This window comes from Bison bison, unplaced genomic scaffold (assembly GCF_000754665.1).
Source record: "Bison bison bison isolate TAMUID 2011002044 unplaced genomic scaffold, Bison_UMD1.0 scf7180017864072, whole genome shotgun sequence".
Taxonomy (NCBI): Eukaryota; Metazoa; Chordata; class Mammalia; order Artiodactyla; family Bovidae; genus Bison; species Bison bison.
The window spans coordinates 6,490,955-6,515,962 of NW_011494644.1; the positions used below are offsets into that span (position 1 = coordinate 6,490,955).

The 25,008-nt window shown below is 43.1% G+C and overlaps 1 protein-coding gene across 1 annotated transcript in view; it reads left to right on the forward strand.

Moving 5' to 3' along the window:
- Positions 1-25,008, forward strand: part of PRKCB (protein kinase C, beta) — a 476,951-nt gene that overhangs the window by 252,200 nt on the left and 199,743 nt on the right. The window contains exon 7 of the mRNA XM_010837422.1: positions 13,527-13,609. Within this exon, the coding sequence (XP_010835724.1) occupies positions 13,527-13,609 (83 nt within the window). The remainder of the gene's footprint in view (positions 1-13,526; positions 13,610-25,008) is intronic.

Here is a 25,008-nt window from a genome sequence, read left to right on the forward strand (position 1 = left end):
AGGGACTCATACATGCTCACACAGATGCAGAGAATATTGCTAGAAGACTGACAAGAAATGAGAAAGAGTAGTTCCCTCTGGTAATGGGGTAGAGCCTTGTCTCTCAAACATATGCTAATCAGGAATGTTCGAATTTTAAGCCTTAAGCATGATAAACAGTTTAAAAAAGAAATCCTAACTGCGCACCTAAGGCCGGCCAGGCAGGGCTGTGAGATGACTCTGAGCTTATACAGCTTGACTGTGCTGCGGCCAGCCACCCACAGACGGGCAAATACCACCCACCACCCCGGCCACAGCTGCCTTCCTCTTGACTCAGCCGGTGAGAGTGACTTCTTGAGTGAGAGAGGTGACCAAAAGCCCAGTCATTCATTTATTCATTCACGGTCAATGTACTCATTCATATTTTTATTAAGAAGCAGATGTGGGGCAGGTATATGCCAAGCACAGGAATCTGGTCTCATCCTTATGACTATACATGAAGTGAAAGTGAAAGTGTCAGTCGCTTAGTCACATCTGACTCTTTGTGACCCCATGGACGGTAGCCCGCCAGGTTCCTCTGTCCGTGGGATTCTCCAGACAAGAATACTGGTGTGGGTTGCCTTTCCCTTTTCCAGGGGATCTTCCTGATCCAGGGATCGAGCCAGTAACTGATCTTGTCCCCATTCTGTGGTTGGGGATATTTGAGCTCAGAGATAATGTGTAACCAAGGTGATAGTATTTGAATCAGGAAGACTAGCTAAAACAGAGCTTGTGAACTGGTGGGACTCAGATGTCTTTGGATGGTCAGCATGGAGTTTTCAAAAAATCCCATCTGGCAACACGGGACTAGCGCTCCCAGGGCCATTGCTGGACAGAGTTGAGTATCCCAGGGATGGGCATGTGCCGTCCAGTTCATCCCAGCCGCCCTTCCCTGCTGTATTACACCAGCCTGGCTTCACTCAGTCACACAGCCTGGCCTCTGCAGGGTTTTAAGTTTCTAACCCTTGCAATGAAGTAGGTGTATGTGTGCTGTCTTTTCAGTTGTGTCTGACTCTTTGTGACCCTATGGACTGTAGCCTGACAGGCTCCTCCATCCATGGGAGTTCCTAGGCAAGAATACTGAAGTGCGTTTCCATGCCCTCCTCCAGGGGTTCTTCCTGACCCAGGGATCGAACCTGTGTCTCTTGCGTTGGCAGATGGGTGCTTTACCGCTGAGTCACCTGGGAAGCCCAGGGAAGTAGGTAGAATGAGCCAACCATTACCTGTCCCCTGGGGCTCCCAGACTGAATTATCCTGTGGAGCATGTCATTTCTACTCCAGTCTGGCCTGCGGTCTGCTGATTGGAGGACTAAGCTCTCTGCCTTTAAATGTCCTCATGGCCATCATGGGATGGACTGTTGGTAGTGAAGTATTTATGGAACAGATTTGCACAGTAGAGAATGAGTGAAGTATAGAAAAGGACAGTCATCCAGCCTGGCAGGAATGTGGGGCAGTGGAGTGAGAGGAGGCAAGAGTAAAGTTGGATGCTGGTTTCATTGTGAATGGATGCCAGCCTGTTGGATTGGAACTTTATTCTTTAGGCCAGTGCTGTCCAATAATACTTTCTATAGTGAGTGTCCAATACTGTACCTTCTAGCCACATGTGACTGTTAAGCGCTTGAAATGTGGTTAGTGTGAATGAAAAGCTGAAGTATTTTTTAAACAATGGATTGTTCACCTCATTTTTAAAAAATATATTTGTTTATTTATTTGACTGTGCCAGGTGTTAGCTGGGGCATGCCGGGTCTCTGATCCTCACTGTGGCATGCAGCATCTTTAGTTGCAGCGTGTAGAATCTAGTTCCCTGACCAGGGAGTCAAACCCAGGCCCACTGCTTTGGGAGCATGGAGCCTTAACCACCCACTTGACCACCAAGGAAGTCCCAAGAACTGAATTTTAAATTTCATTTAATTAATTCAAATTGGCATAACCCCATATCGCCTGTGGCTACCGTATTGGACAGTGTGACTTTAGACGATAAGCAGCCAGTGAGTATGTTGGAGCAGGGAGATAGTATCAAGCTGAGTTTTCAGAAGATGAATTTTTCAGAAGTGTGTAGGCTGTATGGGGTAAGGGAAGTAGGCAGAAATAATATTAATGGTGTTTAGGCTGCAGTCCATGGGGTCCTTAAGAGTCGGACACGACTGAGCAACTTCCCTTTCACTTTTCACTTTCATGCATTGGAGAAGGAAATGGCAACCCACTCCAGTGTTCTTGCCTGGAGAATCCCAGGGGCGGGGAGCCTGGTGGGGTCGCACAGAGTCAGACATGACTGAAGCGACTTAGCAACAGCAGTATATGTTAGACACTTACTTGGTCCTCACATGACCTCATTTAACCCTCACAACAACTCTGTAAGAAAAGCACTATTATTTTTTCTATTTTATAGACGAGCAAAGCAAGACACAGCAAGGTCAATGAACTTAAGGTCATAGATCTAATAAATAGTGTGGCCTGGTGTCGTGTTCAGGCAGCTTGGCTGCAGAGTTCAGACTGTAAACCTCTCTAACCTGGAAGGAAGTAAATAAACCTTCACTGAGAAACTTCCTTTGTGCCCTGATGCTGTACACTGGTACATGATGTTTCATTTAGATTTCATGGCAATCACATAACACTGATGACCTTATCTCCTCTGTGATTATGGAAGCTTTGGTTCATAGAGATGAGACATGGCAGGCTTATCAGTTTCGGGGGAAACCAGTCAAGGCTTCATTGCAAAATTCCATTTCTGAGTTACTGAGGGCAGTTAGGGTGGAATCAGTGGGGAGTGTACAGGAGGATATGGTATAAAAGATGTTGCGAAGGAAGAATCAGTAGGATTTAGCAACTGACTGGATGGCTGGGGTGAGGAAAGCGGGGGAGGATTTCTTCTGGAACAGTGAGATGAATGACAAACACAAATGCAGCCAGGCCGTATGAGCTGAGAGTGTGTGGGCTCCAGAGGAAGACAAACCTGGTTTCAAACGTAAGCGTGGCCACTGGCTAGCTGGACGCCCTCGGGCAAGTCATTCCTCTCTGTGTATCAGCATCCCTCTTGTTAAAACACAGATCTAAACACCTTCCTCCTGGGGCCGTGATGGGGCTAAGCTGCAATAACCATGGATGTAAAAGTCCTTTGCCAACTCAAGTCCACGGTCTTGTGAGTCATGCTTCTGAATAGTAGGGAGGCTGGGTGGAGGTGGTGACCAGGCCTATCTGCCTTTGATCATGGAGATGGTTCCAGAAAGCATGGGAGGGAGCACCACCTCATCTTGGACACTGGGCAGTTTCATGCCTGTGAGTCGTCTTTGACCCAGGAGGAAAGAGGGATCCTGCACACCCATCTGAAAGCAACATTTGCACACTGATGCCTCCACCTCAAATGCCCCTTTCCACCGAGCACTTTGTGTGTGTGTGTCTTGTTTGACCTTCACAACAACTTTCTAAGAGTAGATAATGTTCTATACATCTGTATCTCTTTTGCTGTCTCTCATACAGGGTTGTCGTTACCATCTTTCTAAATTCCATATATATGCGTTAGTATACTGTATTGATGTTTTTCTTTCTGGCTTACTTCACTCTGTATAATAGGCTCCAGTTTCATCCACCTCATTAGAACTGATTCAAATGTATTCTTTTATTGTAAAGTAAAAAAAATAATAGTTTAAAAAAAAGGGTAGATAATGCTATCATTCCCATTTTGGAGGATATGGGTGCTCAGCGAGGCATAGTAATTGGGCTGATGTCTTTCAGCTTGAGGTTCATAAAATAGTGGTTCAGGGGACTTCCTTGGTGGTCCAGTGGTTAAGAATCCACCTTGTAATGCAGCGGTCACAGGTTCGATTCCTGGTCAGGGAACTAAGATCTCACATGCTATGGAGCAGCTAAGCCTGAGAGTTGCAACTACTGAGACTGTGTGCCAGAGCCTGAGCACCACAACTAGAGAGTCTGTGCATCACAATGAAGGATCCTGCATGGCACCATGAGGATCCCACGTGCTGCAGCGAAGACCTCACACAGCCAAATAAGTAAATAAAAAAAAAAATTTTTTTTTTAAATGAAAGTTCAAACTGAGGTTCATCTGATCCAGAGGCCTGGCCTGGAAGTCTTGCAGATGGTGGATTTCTCTCTTGAGGAATGGCTGTCTGGGGGCTTCCAGAGAGAGATGAGAGCTCAGGAAGGTGCTGAAGGCCCCTCTGTCTCTTCTTCCAACACAGACATCTGCAGCAAGTGCTGGAATGAATACTTCTGGTTAGTTTGGATTCAGGGACAAAGATTGCTTCCTAAAGATGACAGTTGCCCATTTTAGACTCTAGTGAGAATAGGGTACAAGAGATGGATCGACTCCAAAGAGAGAAAATAAAAATTTAACGACTTGATCTAGTTTCCTCTGGATACAACAAATGAATTGTAATGGTTAGAGCTGGGCATTTGGGGGTGGGTGCAGTATGAGGCAGAGTTGGGGTCCCATTGCTTCCTGGGGGCAGATACTCCAGAGAGGTCTCTTGGGCTTTTGTCTGTAGTCTTCTGCTTCTGGGATCATCCAAGTATTTCTGATCCTTGGCTGGTATAGTGGTTTCCTATTGCTAGAATAACAAATTACCACACACTTAATGGCTTAAAACAACAGATTTATTACCTTATAGCTCTGGAGGTCAAGAGTCTGAAAATGGGTCTCATGAGGCTAACATCAAGACAGCAGGATGTCAAGATGTCAGCAGGACGTCGTTCCTTCTGGAGCCTCTGGGGCCCGTCTGTTCCTTGCCTTTTCTAGCATCTAGATGCCATCCACATTTCTGGGAGTGTGTTCCTTTCCAGCAGCAGCATCACTCCAGCCTCTGGTTTTGTAGTCGTACCTCCTTCTCTGACTCTGACCCTCATACCTCCTTCTAATGAGGATCCAGTGGCTAAGACTCCATGCTCCCAGTGCAGGCGGCCCGGGCATTCAATCTCTGGTCAGGGAACTAGATCCCACATGCCACCACTAAGAGTTTACATGCTAAACGCGAAGATCTCACATGCCACAGTGAAGATCGAAGATCCTGCATGCTGCAACTAAGACTCAGCACAGCCAAGTAAATAAATTTTGAGGAAAAAAAGAAAAAAGTATTCTTTTTAAAAAAAGGACTCTTGTAATTGCATTAAACTCACCAGGATGTGTTAGTGTTATTCTCTCAGTCGTGTCTGACTCTTTGAGACCCCATGGACTGTAGCCTGCCAGTCTCCTCTGTCCATGGAATTCTCCAGGCAAGAGTACTGGAGTGGGTAGCCATTCCCTTGTCTAGGGGATCTTCCTGACCCAGGGATTGAAACCAGGCCTCCCACATTGCAGGCAGATTCTTCACTGTCTGAGCCACCATTCACACAGTCCAGGGATTAGAATGTGGACGTCTTTGGTGAGGCTGGGGGAAGACGTTATTCTACCTGTAGGCCTATGACTCTCATGATTTTAATGTAATGGGAGGATTGGAGATAAATGGTGCTTGGAATCTTAATCTCTTCCTCTGTGGGAGCCAAGTAGCAGTTCACTGCCCCCTGTTCTAAAAATTCAGTTTATTTATTTATGGCTCTGCTGGGTCTTCATTGCTATGCGGACTTTGCTGTAGTTGCAGAGAGCGGTGGCTACGCTTTAGCTGTGGTTGCATGGCCTTCTCAGGGCAGTGGCTTCTCTTGTTGCAAGGCGTGGGCTCTAGAGCACAGGCTCAGTAGCTGTGGTGTATGGGTCTAGTTTCCCTGCAGCATGTGGGATCTTCCCAGACCAGGGGTCAAACTCTTGTCTCCTGCATTGGCAGGTGGTTTCTTTACCACTGAGCCACCAGGGACGTCCAGCAGTTCCCCTTTTAAAATAGGTCTTGTGTATATTCTCCCACCTGATACTCAGACATTTTCAGTGCTTGTCTGGTACATATACATTTGGGTTTTGCATCATGTAGTCCTAATAAAGCATGACAATGGTTAGATTCAGAAGGTGTAGGCTGCAGGCTTCTAACCTCTATGGAGCAAAGAGTTGTTGTGTAAATCGTGAAGCATCTAGGAATTCTTGGTTCTTACCAGGTACCTGTTTGAAAGCAGGACCTAGAACGTGTTTCAGCAGTTTCTGTGAATGTTGGCTCTTCTTTAAGAAAAGCTAGTCTTACCCTGAATTTGCCAAACGAAATGAGGGGGTGTTTATTTGTATCACAAAAGGATTTAGTTTGTTTCTTTAAATAGCCTAAGCCCTACTCCTTTTCTTTGAAGTGTTTTAGTTAATGGGAAATTTGATTTGCAGAACTTTTTAGAAACACGCTGTATAAAGTAAATACCTGTGCTAGAAGCTCATCGACTTTTCAGCCTGTTCCCAGCTTCTCTGTAGAGCATGCTGGGGCACAGCCAAGTCCCTTGGCATACTGAGTCCAGCAAGGTGGATGTAGATTGTTTATTTTCGTGGCTAATTGGAAGGCTGGCAGGAGAGACCTTGTCAATGACTGACGTAGTCCTACCCTTGACCGTGGTGGTAGAATGTGGAAGGCCAGCCGGGAGCTATAGCTAGCATTACGTTGAGTGGGTTTTCTTCTTTTTTTGTGGCTGATAATGCCCATTCTTTGTGGATTCACTCACCGAATATTTGTTTACTCAATATATGCCAGGACATGTGGTAGACACTAGGAAGCTAGAGATGAGCTTCCCTCAAAGAGAGTAAGGATAGATAAGACCTTAACTGATATTTTAGATATTTTGAAGAAGGGCTCTAGGCTAAAGTAATTGCTTATCAGTGGTGAGCTGGGGGGAGAGGAACTTTCCTAAACATTTCCGGGTTAAGGGAGAAGTGAAAACTTCAGTAATAGGCCAATTAGAAACTTACAACAATGATGGCAGTATGAAGCATAGGAAGTGGTCAAAGCTGTGCTTGAAAGTTTTTAGCCTTGAAATGTTAAACTTTTAATGAAGAAGAATGGGAAGAAATTAGCTGAGCAGTCAGTTCAAGAAGCTTTAAAATGAATAATGAATAATAGCAGGAGACATTTGTTGCATACTTGGAGAAGGCAATGGCACCCTACTCCAGTACTCTTGCCTGGAAAATCCCATGGATGGAGAAGCCTGGTCGGCTTCAGTCCATGGGGTTGCTGAGTCAGACACGACTGAGCGACTTCACTTTCACTTTTTACTTTGATGCATTGGTGAAGGAAATGGCAACCCACTCCAGTACTCTTGCCTGGAGAATCCCAGGGACGGCGGAGCCTGGTGGGCTGCCGTCTATGGGGTCACACAGAGTCGAACACGACTGATGTGACTTAGCAGCAGCAGCAGCATGGTATGTTAGGCTAAGTTCTGAGCATGGATTATCTCATTTAATTCTGACAATACTGCTGTGATATGAGTATTATTACTATTATCACCATCATTTTTCAGAAAGAAAACTGAAGCACAGGTAGATAAGATAATGTGCCTAAACATTATAGTTTGCAAATGTTGAAAGTGAAAGTGAAGTCACTCAGTCGTGTCCGACTCTTTGCGACCCATGGACTGTGGCCCACAAAGCTCCTCCATCCATGGGATTCTCCAGGCAAGAATATTGGAGTGGGAAAGCAGCATCAAAACCTGGCCATCTGACTCCAGAATTCATACTTGCAACCCAATAAATAATACAAGAACAAGTACACATAAAATAAGTAGGACAAATAGCAGTAAAACTAACAAGTAAGAAAGAAACAGTAGAATTGATAAGTATATCCATCATTTGCTTCTTTAAAATGAAAGAATAATAAAATGGACACTAAGGAAGACAAACCTCTGAAAAAAAATAAAGAGAGAGAGACTCCCCAACAATATAATAGACGAAAGCTTGAGAAAGGGCCTGGCACCATCCCAGATAAGATGATGCAGTTGAAACACACAGAGGAGACCACTGTGGATCATTCCAAAGGAAAATATAAATTCCCAAAGTTAGTTTGAGAAGAGCGTGAGGGAGAAATAAAGCCGGTAAAAGCTCTAAGCTGGATAGGACTGTTTGCTCGTCATCCCTTTTATTCCACATTGCTCTGGGAATTTTACATATGGACATATAAAGGGAAACACAAGAGGCATATCTATCAGGGAGGAGGAAAGAAAAATGTTAGGAGGAGGAAAGAAAAATGTTATTACTGGGGATAACATGATTCTCTACCTGGAAAACTCAAAGGAAGCAACTGAAATCCCACAGCAACTCTCATGAATTTTAAAAATACTTAGAGAATAAATACTCTGAAAATTTATTGCTTTCCTATTTGTAAATGATAACCACTCGGCAAACAAAATGGAAAAGATGTCAAAATCACAATAGCAGAGAAGTAGGACTTCTCAGATAATACGAAGTTAGAAATATGTAGAACTATAGAGAAAAGTGGGCTTCCCAGGTGGCACTAGTGGTAAAGAATCCAGCTGCCAATTCAGGAGACATAAGAGACATGGATTTGATCCCTGGATTGGGAAGATCCCCTGGAGGTCATGGCAACCCACTCTAGTATTTTTGCACAGAGAATTCCGTGGACAGAGGAGCCTGGAGGGCTACAGAATCCATAGGGTTGCAAAGAATCGGATACGACTGAAGCAACTTAGCACGCACACATTCATAGAGAAAATTAAATACTGGGATACATAAAATAAAATTTTAGCAAGGGGGCACTCTATTCCTGATAGAAGTACTTATTGTTATGCAAGTGTCAATTATCAAAGTCCCAATAAATTTTTTTCTGGGGGTGAGGGTAGGGAGTTGACTAAATACAATAAAAATTCCATTGGTATTTTTAAAAGCTTGATAAACTGATTCTGAAGTTCACTTGGAACTTGGAATGATTGCCAGTAGAATGTTGAAAATAAGGATAATGAAAGAAGACTTGCCCTGCCAAGATATAACATATTATAAAGCTACTATAATTAAATCTCATATTTCTTTATTATAAGACAGATCAGTGGAACAGAACTGCAGGCCCAAAGACAGACCCCAGTGTATATAATTATTTAGTACATAATTAGGTTGGCGTTTGAAATCAGTGATGAGGGGATGAATTATTCAATAAAAGATGCTGGCACAATTGATTACCTATTTGGGGAAAAAAATGGCAAGTTAAATTCCCATGTCATTTCAGATACAAAAAAAATTACAAATCGATGGAAGTTTAAAGTGCATATGATGCCAGATAAAAGTAAAGAGAAAAGAATGGTATAGATAGGAATTTGGATCATATGGGAAGGCCTTTTGAAATGTAGTTGGACTAAGTTTTCTTTGTCCAGTTTTTTTTCTTTTGGTAGTCTGCAAGTTATTCTTGTTAGCACACTATTTCAGCTTCAGTCAGTTCAGTTCAGTCACTCAGTCGTGTCCAACTCTTTGTGACCCCATTAATTGCAGCACGCCAGGCCTCCCTGTCCATCACCAACTCCCGGAGTTCACTGAGACTCACGTCCATCGAGTCAGTGATGCCATTCAGCCATCTCATCCTGTCGTCCCCTTCTCCTCCAGCCCCCAATCCCTCCCAGTATCAGAGTCTTTTCCAATGAGTTAACTCTTCGCATGAGGTGAAAATGCAGTTTCTCCATACCTATTAACTCTTGAGGAATAAGACAAGGATCTTAGCATGTTGCAACTTTGTAGTCTTTTTCCCGTCCCTGTCTCTTAAGACTTGTCCCCCAACCCTCACCTTGCTTTTCTCTTTGTTCTTTCACCACTGTTTTATGCCTCTTTTATTCATTTTGTTGGTTTTTTTTTGTGGAGTGTATATTCTCTATTACTTCTTTGTGGGAAGTAAAATTTCCAAGTTCTTGTATTTTGGAAATGTCTTTATTTTGTTCTTTCACTTGAATGCTCGATTGACTGTGTATGGGATTTTAGGTTCAAATGACTTTTCCTAAACCTTTGAAAATGTTGCTCCATTGTATTCTATTTTTTTTTTAGTTTCTAAAAAATTATTGCCACAATCAATTTAGTTAAATTTTTTAAAGATTTTTTTTATGTGGACCATTTTAAAAGTCTTTATTGAATTTGTTACAGTATTGCTTCTGTCTTATGGTTTGGTCTTTTGGCCGCGAGGCATGTGGAATCTCAGCTCCCTAATCAGAGATCGAACTCACCCCCCTGCATTAGAAGGCGAACTCTTAACTGTTGGAAGTGCCTCCATTGTATCCTAGAATGCAGAGTTGCAGATGAGAAATCTGATGTTAAAATTATTTTTGTTCCTTTGTCAGTAACTTTCCCGTCTTCTCTTCCTTTCCTTGCTGGACACGTCCTCACAGTGATATCTCAGTCAGTTCAGTTCAGTCGCTCAGTTGTGTCCGACTCTTTGCGACCCCATGAATCGCAGCACGCCAGGCCTCCCTGTCCATCACCAACTCCCGGAGTTCACTGAGACTCACGTCCATCAAGTCAGTGATGCCATCCAGCCATCTCATCCTCTGTCGTCCCCTTCTCCTCTTGCCCCCAATCCCTCCCAGCATCAGAGTCTTTTCCGATGAGTCAACTCTTCGCATGAGGTGGCCAAAGTACTGGAGTTTCAGCTTTAGCATCATTCCTTCCAAAGAATACCCAGGACTGGTCTCCTTTAGAATGGACTGGTTGGATCTCCTTATAGTCCAAGGGACTCTCAAGAGTCTTCTCCAACACCACAGTTCAAAAGCATCAATTCTTCTGTGCTCAACTTTCTTCACAGTCCAACTCTCACATCCATACATGACCACTGGAAAAACCATAGCCTTGACTAGACGGACCTTTGTTGGCAAAGTAATGTCTCTGCTTTTGAATATGCTATCTAGGTTGGTCATAACTTTCCTTCCAAGGAGCCTTGGTAATTCTCACTGTTAGTCATTTTTCTTTTTATTCGTATCTGTTGACACTTGATAGTTTCTTTCAATTTCATGGCTCAAATTCTTCTTAATCTTTAGAGAATTTCCTTTCATTTTCTTCAATTACACCTTCTTTACTTTTCTTTCTGTTCTTTTCTGAACATCCTTCTGTATAGATATTAGAATTTTGAGATCTATTCTACATGTTTTGAGTCATTTCTTTTATTCTTTCTTGCCTTTTTTTTTTTTTTGCAAAATTCTGGGGAAATCACTCAAATTAGACTTCCAATTTGCTAAGTTCCTCTTTAGTTGTTCTCCACTTTGTATCAGCCCAACCACTGACTTTCCAGTTTGGGCAATCATGTTTTTCATTTCCCGATCTTTGTTTTTCTTTGACTCTTTGTTTCAAAATGAAAGTAGGCTTATTTCCCTTGATATTATGTAATTAGCATATACTCTTTTGTCAACATTTCAAACAATATGGATGTAAGGTTGTCAGTAAAAATAATCTGTAGTCCTATTGCCCAGCGATAACCATCACTGGCATTTTTTGGCCACTGCTCACGTATTACTCATGTAGGGCTTCCCTGGTGGCTCAGATGGTAAAGTGCCTGTCTGCAATGTGGGAGACCCGGGTTCGATCCCTGGGTTGGGAAGATCCCCTGGGGAAGGAGATGGCAGCCCACTCCACTACTCTTGCCTAGAAAATCCCATGGACAGAGGAACCTGGTATGCTACAGTCCATGGGGTAACAAAGAGTCGGGCATGACTGAGAGACTTCACTTTCACTTTCGTATGTTACTCTCAACATTCACAGACTTATAGGCACAGAGGACTTCCCTACTCACAACAAACATATATGCTGTTTGACACAGATGTCTTTATACAAAGCATATATTACTTACAAAATGCAATAAATCATAACAGGAAAAGGAGAAAGAAATTGACCCCTTTGGAACTCTTCTTTTTAGCTTTGCCATCTTGTGGAATCTTGGTTCCCTGAGCAGGGATTGAACCTGAGTCCGCGGTAGTGGAGCCACAGGGTCCTAACCACTGGGCTGCTGGGGAATTATCCCCAGGTTCACTAATAATCAGTCAAGACTAATGTTTCTTTCCCATCTATTACCCTTTCTGTCTCTTTTCTGTCATGTTGAATTATTTTGAATTGAATCACTTTATTCATAAAGATTATAGGATGTATCCTTAGAAGTAAGAATAACAAAAAAATCATAATACCCTTATTATATAAAAAATTATAATTCCCTAATACCAATAACAAAAATTCCCTCATATTATCAAAAAATCAGCCATTCATTTTTCTGATTATCTCACAATTTAAAAAAAACTATTAGTTCATTTAAATTAGGACCCAAACAACATCTACATATTGTGTTTAGTTAACACCTTCTTAAAATCTCTTTATTATGTTCCTCCTCTGCCCTGCTATTTTCCTCCTGCAGTTTTTTATTTTTGTTCATTTATTGTTGGTGTTTTGAGCAGTTTTAGGCATATAGAAAAACTAAAATACAGTTTCTGTACATTCCCTCAACCTCATTTCCACCCTAGTTCCCCCTATTATTAACGTTTGCAATGACATAAATCAGAAAGAGAAAGAGAAATACCATGTTAACTCACTTGTATGTGGGATCTTAAAAAAAAAAAAAGGAAACCCAAAACACCAAAACCAAGAAGTGAACTTGTGGATACAGAGAACAGATTGGTGGTTGCCAGAGATTAGGGTCGGGAGCGGGTGACATGGATGAAAGTGGTCAAAATAAATAAGTTCAGGGGATGCAATAAATAGCATGGTGACTATAGTTAGTAGTACTGTAGTGTGTCTTTGGGCTTCCCTGGGGGCTCAGTGGTGAAGAATCTGCCTGCCTAAGGCAGGAGACGTGTTCCATCCCTGGGTTGGGAAGATCCGCTGGAGGAGGGCATGGAAACCCGCTCGAGTATTCTCACTGGGAAATCCCACAGAGAGAGGAGCCTGGCGACCTACTGTCCACGGGGTTGCAGAAGAGCCGGACGCAACGACTGAGCATGCAGTGTATATTTGGAAGTCACTAAGAGAGTAAATCTTAAAAAATCTTATCACAAGAAAAAAATTTACAACTATGTGTGGTGATGGATATTCATGACTTAGAGTGATGATCATTTATAAATGTATATATGGAATCATTATGTTTTACACCTGAACCTAATATAAGATATATCAATTATATCTCAATTAAAACATGAAGAGAACTATATTTGATACCCTATTATAAGTCATAATGGAAAATAATATTAAAAAATGTGAAAAAATGAAATAACATGCCTTAGAGTGTTGTTAGGAATATTAAGTGAATTAATATGTGTAAAGCACTTTTAAAGAATCTTGCATTAGTGTGGTACATTTGTTACAATTGATGGGCCAATATTGATACATGGTTATTAACTAAAAGCCATTGTTTATCCTAGGGTTCACTTTTTGTGTTGTAGGTTCTCTAAGTGTAGTTGTCAGTACTATTTCATCCATAGTAGTCAATATAATTAGTAATTTGCAAGTTGTAACACCGGTGTACCCAGGAGTTTGACTTCAATAGAAGACAAGTGGCAGAAACTGAAGGCATTGTTTATCTGATTATAAAGCCTTTGAGTATAAAGTTCAGGCCTGATGTGTCTTCCTCTCTTCCCCTCCCTTCCTGTTCTCCACTTCCCCTCTCCCTTCCCTCCTACCCTCATTTTCTCTTTTGCAGTCTGCTGTTTTGTCGTGCACAAGCGGTGCCATGAATTTGTCACCTTCTCCTGCCCGGGCGCTGACAAGGGCCCAGCCTCCGACGTAAGTAACAGGCGCTGGTCACCTCTCTCTGTCCATAGTCAATGCATCCTTTTGGGTGACTGTGAGTATACTGAGACAAAAAGTCAGGATGTCACGGTCCCTACGGTCTCTGAGACTATTTTCATCTTAATGGGAAAAAAAACAAAACATTTTGAGAGGGGTGCATGACTTCAAGAAACCAGTTTCCCTTCTATGATTTAGCACAATGTCTTCATCTTTATGGCTGAGGCATGGGGTTGATGAGCAAGGGTTAAATTGTGAACTCTTTGTCAGGGCCCCAGAATTAGGAGGAAGTGAGATTTTCCTACTCCGTTTAACCCAAACTGTGATTACTGTTGAGGGATAAGGGATGCTCCTGGGTAAAACTGGCAAATAAACTCTTTTGATCATTATTGCTTTATTTTAATATGGTTTGAAAAATGTATCTAGTAGTGGTTTGTCATTTATGGTGAGGATTTAAAATTTCCTATGTAAGTAAAGGTGTTTAGGATTAAACAAAAGATAGGGCTTCCTTGTGGCTCAGCTGGTAAAGAATTCGCCTACAATGTGGGAGACCTGGGTTTGATCCCTGGGTTGGGAAGATCCCCTGGAGAAAGGAAAGGCTACCCAGTATTCTGGCCTGGCGAATGCCATGAACTGTATAGTCTATGGGGTCAGGAAGAGTCAGACATGACTGAGGGACTTTCATTTTCACTTTCCTTTCAAAAGATAGGGACTTCCCTGGCAGTCCAGTGGTTAAGAATTCACACTTGCAGTGCAGAGGGTGCAGGTTTAATCCCTGATTGGGGAACTAAGATCCCATATGTTGTATGGTATGGCCAAAAATAAATAAGTAAAAATTGAAAAAGATAAATTGACTTAAGGAAAATATTAAGTGAATGACAGCCTGAGTGCTGTGTTTGAGTGCTCTTGGCTAAAGTCTTGATACAAGTTTACCTAAAGTTTGAGGTACATGTGGATCGCCTATCCAACAGCCATTCCTCACCCTCACTCTTCTTTCTGGCAAAGGCCACCTCTTAGTATAAAGCTGAAGATGCCTGCTGCTTGCTTTCGCAGGCTCCTTTGTAGCTAGTGAATGAGCACGTGACCCAGTTCTGCTCAGTGGGACCCGAGGGGAAGTCTGAGCAGGGCTTCTAGGAAAGACATTCCTTTCTGATAAAGGAAGATACTCCTTTCTTTGTTCTGGTGGACATTTTTGAGTGGGCACATAATGAATGCATGGAGTTGTGGCAACCCTTAGGGTCAATGAGAAAGCTATGACTGACATCCTGAGCATGGCCGAGTGGAAGAGTTAAAGGAACCTGGGTCATGGATGACGTTGATGAACTGCTGAGCCAACGCTGAGTTCTCTTATGCTCAGACTGTGTATGTGAGATAAGAAGCACCTCTTACTGGTAAAGTAAGGGTATTCTTTTCCATGCAGCTGAAGCCGTCCTGGCCCTTCCACCACGCATGCAGTGCTGTTGGCCCAGTCATGAACTCTGTATGTCTGTCATCCCCAGTTCTCTTATTTTGTTCCTGCTTTGGTTCACCTTCCTGGAATTTTCCCCACTGGCTTTGTCTCCCACTGGTCTTGTCTTGATCACTTAGAGTGGACAGCTGATCTCAGCTTGCTCGAAGTGGGTAGTCACTACCTTCTGTTGTTGCATGTGCTCTTGCTAGCCTTCTAAAAGTGGTCATCTGCCATTTTGCTGCAGATCAGGGGCAGGCCATGCACACTCTAGAGCTGATACTGCCGTTATTTTGCAGACTGTGCTATTTGGGTTTAGGAACTCCAGGCAACAGAGAACAACCAAAACCCTCACAGGCCTATTTGCAGAGACGAGGATGGGACCATTCTTCATGTTCTCTCAAATCACACTCCCTGACCCTTTTAGTGCAGTTCCTTCCTGTGTACCCAGGAGAGAAGGTAAGTTTGGGGGACAGCCTGCTTCCATTATGCAGCTCTGAATGTTCATGCAGATCGAGGCGTGATACTCAGAAAGCAGCCAGGAGGATGCTGTTTCCCATAGCCCCTCTTTATTCCTTGGCTTTTTATGTTGCCTGAGGGAGAAGGAGCTCAAACTATTTTATGTGGAAAGGGAAATTTTGGTCCCTGAAACTGAAAAGCTCGACCCAGTGAATCAAGGTGCTGAAATGAGATCTTCAGGGATCTCTTTCTCCAGTTCTTGGCTCAGTTTTCTTCTGGTTTCTTCTGTTTTCTTCTGGTTTCTGTTTCCAGAAGGCTTTTCTCCTATGGGAGCATGTTGGCCGTGGTACCTTTAGTCTTCATGTCTTGTCAGTGCTGCAATTCTAGTGACAAGAGCTAACATCTCAGTAAATCCTGGGCCATATGTGACTGAGGATGGTTATGCTGATTGGCACGCCTGGTATGGTCTTACCCCTGGAGAGGTCTGAGAGTGGGAGAGAGGTGATCGGTCCCTTGAAGGAAAATGAGAGAAGCAGTATTGTGTACTGGTTAAAATCACACTATGGATGGAGCCAGCATTTCGAGGCTCAGGTATGCTTGATCTTGGGCAAAGTACTTCAGTGCATTTATGCTTTAGATCGCTCAATTGGAAATGAATAAAGCAGTTGTCCCTACCTGATAACCTTGGTCGGAATATCTGGTGTGTATGTTTAGGACAGTGTCTGGTACATATTGAAGATGATAATGACAATGGTAATGAATAACAGTGAATGTGTGCTGGGTAGACAATGAGGACAGATGTCTACCAGGGAAGTCTGCTGAATGAATAGGTCCTCTGCCTGCCACCTGGCAGTCGTCCTTCCTAGGCATGTGTAGGCGCCATAAGTTGTAGGAGACCCTGCTCTGTGTGAATGGAACAGTGTAGTCATTCATTGCCTTGGGCATGGGGAGAGCAGGCAGTCCTCCCTACAGCCGGCATGCATAGATTTGGCAGCCAATCTCTGGACACAGTTCCAAGAAGGCCAGTTGGCACCAAGGATGATGAATTGGTCCAGACTCCTGAACTGGGTTGACTTTGTTCATTGACCTTTTTCTGTCCATGGTTGGAGACATGATTAAATATCTGGCCACACCTGTTCGCCTACCTGGCCAGGCTCTCTGAGGCTCATGCAGATCAGGAGGGGTGCCCTCCTCTTGTATGACCTTGGAGGAGCAGGTATGCAGCGAGCTCATGGACTAGAAAAGTGCTGCCTCCATTTGTGAGAAAGGAATTGTCCTTGTTGTCTTCTGCCCTCTGCTATTCCAAGTCCAACCTGAGCTGAGGAATATTCTGCATATTAGTAGATCTTTGTGTGGTTGGCAGCCTTCTAGATCTCTATCATGGCATATTAGGCTACCTGATGGGAATTTTATGAATCAAGCTCTGTCCCAGTGAACCCAGCTACTGACCCAACCATTCAATGCCAATGGGAATAGACAGTACATATGGGCACCCACCACTGGGGGACCTCAAAACATGGCAGAGTTCCTGGGTGCTACGTCTGATCATCTGTAGGGATCCTACTGGTTCTGAGATCTTCTCAGAATTAGAAAGAGAAGCTTGTCTCTGAGGGCTTGGACTAGGATAAGTCAAGTGCAGGACTTGCCCTGGGCACAAAGATTAAGGGATTCTTGCTTGTGTCTGCCTGGTGGCTGGATGATCTAGGCTGGCCCCCATTCACATGACTGGCAGTGAGCTGGCTGTGGGCCTAAGTGCCTTGATTCTTCTCCACATGGCTTCTCATCCTCCAGCTGACCAGCTCTGGTTTGTTCACATGGTGGTTTCAGGGTTCTAAGAAGAGCACATCCCAATGCATCAGTGCTTTTCCAGCTCATGCATCATGTTTGACAATGTCCCCCTGGACCAAGTAGTCTCATGTTATTCTTCAGTAGCTCAGTCGTGTCCGACTCTTTGTGACCCCATGAACTATAGTCTGCAGGTTCCTCTGTCCATGGTGTTCTCCCAGCAAGAATACTGGAGTGGATTGCCCTTTTCTACTCCAAGGGATCTTCCTGGACCAGGGATCAAATCTGTGTCTCCTGCATTGGCAGGCAGATTCTTTACCACTGAACCACCAGGGAAGCCCCCCAAGTAGTCTCATGGCCAAGCCCAAATTCAAGTGGTAAAGAAATAGACCACTCATCATGGGAGGGGAAAGAATCTCTGGTCAAGCTACCGCAGATCCTGTTGACTCAGGGGGTCACTGTGGAACAGAATCCCTGGAGGCCATCACACTGGGCTTCATAAAGGACTCTCAGGTCTCACTGTGGTTCAGAGAGTCAGACGGCCTCAGTAGGACAACAGGCCTCTTGTATTCCCTGCCCCAGCTCCCTGAGTGACTTAGCCTCCTCCAACGACACTCCCAGAGACAATGGGCTTCCCAAGTGGCTCAGTGGTAAAGGCTCCGCTTGCCAGTGCAGGAGATGCAGGAGACAAGGGTTTGATCCCTGGGTTGGGAAGTTCCCCTGGAGGAGGAAATGGCAATCCACTCCAGTATGCTTGGAGAATTCCATGGACAGAGGAGCCTGGTGGGCTACCGTTCACGGGGTCACAAAGAATCGGACACGACTGAGTGGCTGAGACACACACACCCCCAGAGACAATGGTGATTAAGGATGTGGACTCTGAAGTCAGTCATACCTTCTTAGTTCATGTTAGTTACGCATGAGGTGATCTCGGGTGGTCATTTTTCTTCTCTGTGGCTCAGTTTCTTTATCCACAAACTGGGATGTTAGTACCAACCACATAGGTCTATTGTAATAATTTAAAAAAAATCCTTAAAATGAAAAAGAGCTAACTACATCAGCATCAAAAGGATTAACCACAGATGGATTAAAGAGCCATTGTGTGAAAGCGCTAAGCACAGTGCCTGTCACGTCCTAAGCCTTTGGTGCAGGTAGCTGATGGCTTTCCACTGATCTCCCTAATTGTGGATGTACTGATAATTCTCTCCATTCCTCCACCTACACCATGCACTCGTGTTTTCATTTCCATTGTGAGAGTGCTAAGTCACTCAGTTGTGTCCGACTCTTTGCAACACCATGGACTGCATGTAGCCCACCAGGCTCCTCTGTCCATGGATTTCTCCAGGCAAGAATACTAGAGTGGGTTGCCTTCCTCCAGGGGATCTTTCTGACCCAGGGATTGAACCTGAATCTTCTATGTCCCTTGCATTGGCAGGCAGGTTCTTTACCACTAGCATCTGGGGAGCCTTTCCATTGCCATTACTTTATACAAAACCTGAAATTTTGCAGTACAATGCTGAGAAAAAGAACCTAGACTCTGGAGCCAGAAAACCTTGGTGTCAAAATCCAGTGCTGAAGTCCCCAGCTCCATTGATCTTGGTAAAATTATTTCAGTTCTGTGATCTTAGTTTGTATCTTTAAAATGGGGCAAATAATACATAAATCATAGGTTCGGGGTGAGTAGTCAATGAAAAGCTACTTGAATCACAGCCAGAATAGTGTCTGGCACAAAGAAGGCACTTGGAAAATGGTTTCTAAATTATGATTTATCCCTGGAGGAATCTCTCCTACTCAAGAAGGGGTGCAGGTTACACTCTGACCTGCCAAGAAATAATAGCTAATAATAGCTAACTTTGTTGAGCAGAGGTTCTGTGCCAGGCATTACAAAAGTATAAAAGGACTCTTTAGCTGGTTTGTCTAAAGATAACTCCTCCAGTGTTTTATGGTTTTAGGAATAATAATTTCTTATCATTCATGGTCAAAGTACTGAATAAAACTCATTGTTATGCCTTGTACCCTCCTGATTCCATCACTAAATCAGTTCAGTGAAAGATGCAGGCAGTAATGTTGAGTTTTGTGTTTCTTAATCAAGTCTTACTTTATGAAGAAATATATTAAAAATGATAAATCATGCATTAGATGTTGAAGACTTAATAAAAGAGAAATAAAAGAAAATTTAAAAAGAATATATTAAATTCACATATTAAAAGAATATGCATATAAATGCTAATGGGTTTGAAAATCTGGTTGAAAGGGATGATTCTCAAGGAAATTTTAAATTGGCAATTTTATCTCAAGAAAAAATTGAAAACCATAACAGGCAAATAATCGAGAGAAATGAGAACATTGCTTTTCTTCTCCCAAAGCTCCAGAATAATAGGCTTCATGGGTAAATTATTTTAAACTTTAGAAGAATGAAGAATTTCTCTTCATTTTATTTTATTTTGATTTTCATAACAGTGAGCCTGTTGTCTTAAAATATCTTTGTTTCCTTTTTGTGACATGCTTTACTTTTTTATTGAAGTATAACTGATGGATAAGATTATGTAAATTACAGGTATACAATATAATGCTTCACAATTTTAAAGGTTATACTTCATTTGTGTGTGTGTGTGTGTGTGTGCGCGCACACACACACACGCTAAGTTGCTTAGTGGTGTCTGACTCTTAGCAACCCCATGGACTGTAGCTGGCCAGGCTCCTTTGTCCATGGGGATTCTCCAGGCAAGAATATTGGAGTTGGTTGCCATGCCCTCCTCCGGGGGATCTTCCCAACCCAGGGATCAAACCCAGGTCTCCCACATTGCAGGCAGATTCTTTACCATCTGAGCCACCAGGGAAGCCCATGAATACTGGAGTGGGTAGCCATTCCCTTCTCCAGGGGATCTTCCTAACCTAGGAATCGAACCAGGGTCTCCTGCATTGCAGATAGATTCTTTACCAGCTGAGCTACCAGGAAAGCCCATACTCCATTTATAGTTATTATAAAATATTGGCTATATGCCCTGTCTTATACAATATATCCTTGTAGTTTATCTTATACTTAATCTGTTCATTTTAAACTATATCAAATTATAGAGAAAAAGTAAACGTTCACAATTTAAAAAAATCAAAAGTGCAGTAAAGCCAACTCAAATTGGCACTAGATAAGAGATTGGCTCATGGGAAGGACATTGAGAAGGATTAAAAGCTTCAGGGATAAGAGTCTCAGATACTGAAACTGAGGATCCAGTACTTGTAAGATGCTTTCTCATTATTGGCTGTATCAGTCAGCTTTGCTGTGTAACAAACCATCCCAAAATTTAGTGGCTTAAAATGTTTATTATGTTTGGTGATTGTGTGGGCTGCTTGGGGCATTCTTCTGATCTGGGCCTATTCAGCTGATCACTGCTGAGCTCTCTCGTCCATTTGGTCAGCTGTGACTTGGCTGGTGCAGGATCACCTAGGGTAGCCTCAGGCACATGGCAGCCTCTTGCCTGGGCACTTGGTTCCTCCTCCATGTGGTCTCCTTTCCTCCATCAGTTTAGGCTCATCTGCACACTGGTCTCAGGGTGCCAAGCACAGCAAGAGAGGAAAGCCCCCACAGCATAGGTGTCTTTCAAGCTTTTTTTTATGTCACAGTGGTTGTGGCCAAGATCAGATTTGGGGTGGAAAAACAGACTTCACCTCTGGATAGTAGGGGCTGCAAAGTCTCGTTGCAGAGATGCACATGGGACGTGGGGACTTGGGGCCATTTTGCAGTCTACCATTCTGCAGCTGGCCCTCGTCTGCTGTGCCAGCTGTCTCCTTGGTCCTTCCAGATCATCTCTGCTTTCTTCTTGAGAGACTGACCTGTAAGGGCTGCATCAGTGGGGGTTCCCTTACTCTCTGACTTCTGGTTGGGCTTAAGATGAGGGATTGATAGGAGACTGGAGGGTGAGCCCAGGGCGTTTGTCATAAGGTCTTCTTGGCTTTACCCTTTGACAGTGTTCCCCTCCTAAGGCAGTCTGCAGCTGTTCCCTCCCAAAGTCTCTCCTTTTCCCTCTGCTTGTGCTGGCTCTCAGTTACTGCACCCTCCCTCTTGCTTTCTCAATAGCATGCCCACGCTTTTCTAAACAGTCCTTTTAATGAAATCTGCCTTAAAGTCTCCTAATTTGAATATGCCGTTCGTTTCCTGCTGGGACCCCAGCTGACTTGTCCTTGCTTTATTTGCTCCTACTGGAGACAGGACATGCCTGTAAGTACGTCTGGTAACCTGTTGACCCTAGGGAAAGATGGAAACCTAGTTGACACAGTGGCCTTCCTTCTTCCTGCATTCATAATCAGTCCCAGGAAGGGGTTCTGATTGGTTGGTCCTCAGTTGTTAGGGGAATGAACTCTTACAGTTTAACACGCCTGGACCATACAGCATCCCTCTGACTCAGAGAACAACATATAAGAAGAAGGAATGGGAGACTTGAAGGAGCTGACAAAATAAATAGCTGCCACACTGTATTGTTATAAGCTAGCTTGACCATGGTAACCAGCATACCCAATAAAGCTGGCTTACAAAACTAAACTGTAGTCAACTTAGAGTGTAAATTTAAAGATCCTAAGTAAAACATATCAGATCAGATCAGTCGCTCAGTTATGTCCGACTCTTTGCGACCCCATGAATCGCAGCACGCCAGGCCTCCCCGTCCATCACCAACTCCTGGAGTTCACTGAGACTCACGTCCATCGAGTCAGTGATGCCATCCAGCCATCTTATCTTCTGTCGTCCCCTTCTTCTCCTGCCCTCAATCCCTCCCAGCATCAGAGTCTTTTCTAATGAGTCAACTCTTCGCATGAGGTGGCCAAAGTACTGGAGCTTCAGCTTAAGCATCATTCCTTCCAAAGAAATCCCAGGGCTGGTCTCCTTCAGAATGGACTGGTTGGATCTCCTTGCAGTCCAAGGGACTCTCAAGAGTCTTCTCCAACACCACAGTTCAAAAGCATCAATTCTTCGGCGCTCAGCCTTCTTCACAGTCCAACTCTCACATCCATACATGACCACAGGAAAAACCATAGCCTTGACTAGACGAACCTTTGTTGGCAAAGTAATGTCTCTGCTTTTGAATATGCTGTCTAGGTTGGTCATAACTTTCCTTCCAAGGAGTAAGCATCTTTTAATTTCATGGCTACAGTCACCATCTGTAGTGATTTTGGAGCCCAGAAAAATAGTCTGACACTGTTTCCACCGTTTCCCCATCTATTTCCCATGAAGTGGTGGGACTGGATGCCATGATCTTCGTTTTCTGAATGTTGAGCTTTAAGCCAACTTTTTCACTCTCCACTTTCACTTTCATCAAGAGGCTTTTGAGTTCCTCTTCACTTTCTGCCATAAGGATGGTGTTGTCAGCATATCTGAGGTTATTGATATTTCTCCTGGCAATCTTGATTCCAGCTTGTGTTTCTTCCAGTCCAGCGTTTCTCATGATGTACTCTGCATATAACTGAAATAAGCAGGGTGACAATATACAGCCTTGATGTACTCCTGTTCCTATTTGGAACCAGTCTGTTGTTCCATGTCCAGTTCTAACTGTTGCTTCCTGACCTGCATACACATTTCTCAAGAGGCAGATCAGATGGTCTGGTATTCCCATCTCTTTCAGATTTTTCCACCGTTTATTGTGATACACACAGTCAAAGGCTTTGGCATAGTCAATAAGGCAGAAATAGATGTTTTTCTGGAATTCTCTTGCTTTTTCCATGATCCAGCGGATGTTGGCAATTTGATCTCTGGTTCCTCTTCCTTTTCTAAAACCAGCTTGAACATCAGGAAGTTCACAGTTCACATATTGCTGAAGATACTATTTAATTCTTGGCATAGACATATTGGTTCAAGTAGACTTTTTTAATATGAAAGAAACAATTTAGAGATAAAAATAATGAAAATTTTTGGTTAATGTAACAAAATATAAGAACAAGATAAAAATTAGCCAAGGAACTGTGCAATCTCAGAAGTAAAAATTTCAGTTTATCAGTTGCCTTGCACGTGCACTCAGTCGTGTCCAACTCTGCGACTCCATGGACTGTAGCCTCTGCCCATAGAAGTCTCCAGACAAGAATGCTGGAGTGGGTTGCCATTTCCTTCTCAAGGAATCTTCCCAACCTAGGGATTGAACCTGTGTTTCCTGCATTGTAGACGGATGTTTTACTGCTTGAGCCATCAGGAACTAACCCAGTGTAAGTGGATTGAAATTCTCTACTAAAAGGCAAAGACTAATCAGACTGGAGAAATATACAATTCTAGGGATTGTATGAAAGAAATGTACTAGGTTAAAAATAAAAGAGTCAAAGATATAGCCCCCCCAAAAAACCACACATACATATAGAACATAATCTTAATAATACAAATCAAAAGAAATAGGATTCAAAGTAAAAAACATGAACAGAAGGAAGAGAGGGAAAGTGCACTCTAATATATTACTGGTGATATGAATGTAAATGAATATTGGGTTGGCCAAAAAGTTCATTTGGATTCTTCTGTAAGATATGATGAAAAACCCAAGTACACTTTTTGGCCAATCCAATGTAGTCTTCCTCAAGAGATAATTATCAACATGTATCAAAAGCCTTAATGACCTTTTTAGCCTAAGAATTTTGCTAAGGAATTATTTAAGGATATATGTATATATTTATAAAAAATTGGAAGCAATCTAAATGGCTGGAAATTAGGGTTTATGTAAGTAAAACATTTCCGTATGACAGGAGGCTGCACAGTGATTAAATGTTACAGTGTCTGGGTGATGGGAATGTTCTTTCTGTGTCTTGTTGAGTTGGCACCTGTATACACGCACACAGTATTCAAAACTCATGAAACTGTGTGCTTAAAAGAGGGAGGGGAACATATATACCTATGGCTGATTCATGTTGAGGTTTGACAGAAAGCAACAAAATTCTGTAAAGCAGTTAATCCTTCAATTAAAAAATAAGTTAATTTAAAAAAGAAAGTCTGTACATCACTGTATATCAATTATACTTCAATAAAAAGTCATCTGATTAAAATGTTATTGATATGGGACTATATAGTCATTATGAATGAAGAAAGCAGACAACAAAGCCCATGTATGGTAGGATATGTCTACAAACATACACCCTTGTGAAAATACAAGGCCACATTTTCTGAGCACATTTTGGTGTCCCCTTGTCAACTCTGCTCAGTATCTTATTCCAGACTGTTGGCAGAACTCTGAAGATCACTTTGGGAATTTCTGTAACTGTCTTCTGTGATCTTGTTTTTGGTGCCACTTCACCTCCAGCATGAACTCAGGCTTCCTGCTTAATTTGATTAGAATCAAACCTGAGTGAAGGCTTGGGTATAACTGTAAGGAACTATAGTTGCTTCTGGATGTGGTCACTCTTAAGATACTCCATCAGCTTAGTCCCCACATGGGCCTCTTCAGTGCTCCTGGTAAGATTCTGGCCCATTGGTAGACTCACCTTTGGCCCCCAAGGAGGGAAGTCCTAGCTCTGCCAGTCTGGGGTCCACTCACTTCCTGCTTCAGCACCAGTGGAGTGGGACATCCCTGTCTTCAGATAAAGGGCCCACCTCCTTTTCCTTGGCATTGTCTGGTCTCCCTGGCTCCAAGAAAGCAACATAACAGTTGGCTGCACTCTTCTCAAAGCCTGGGTTGCTTAGTCTTACATAACTCCAGGCAGGGACACCCCACCATTCTGTTCTGATGATGCTCCAAGACTGTCT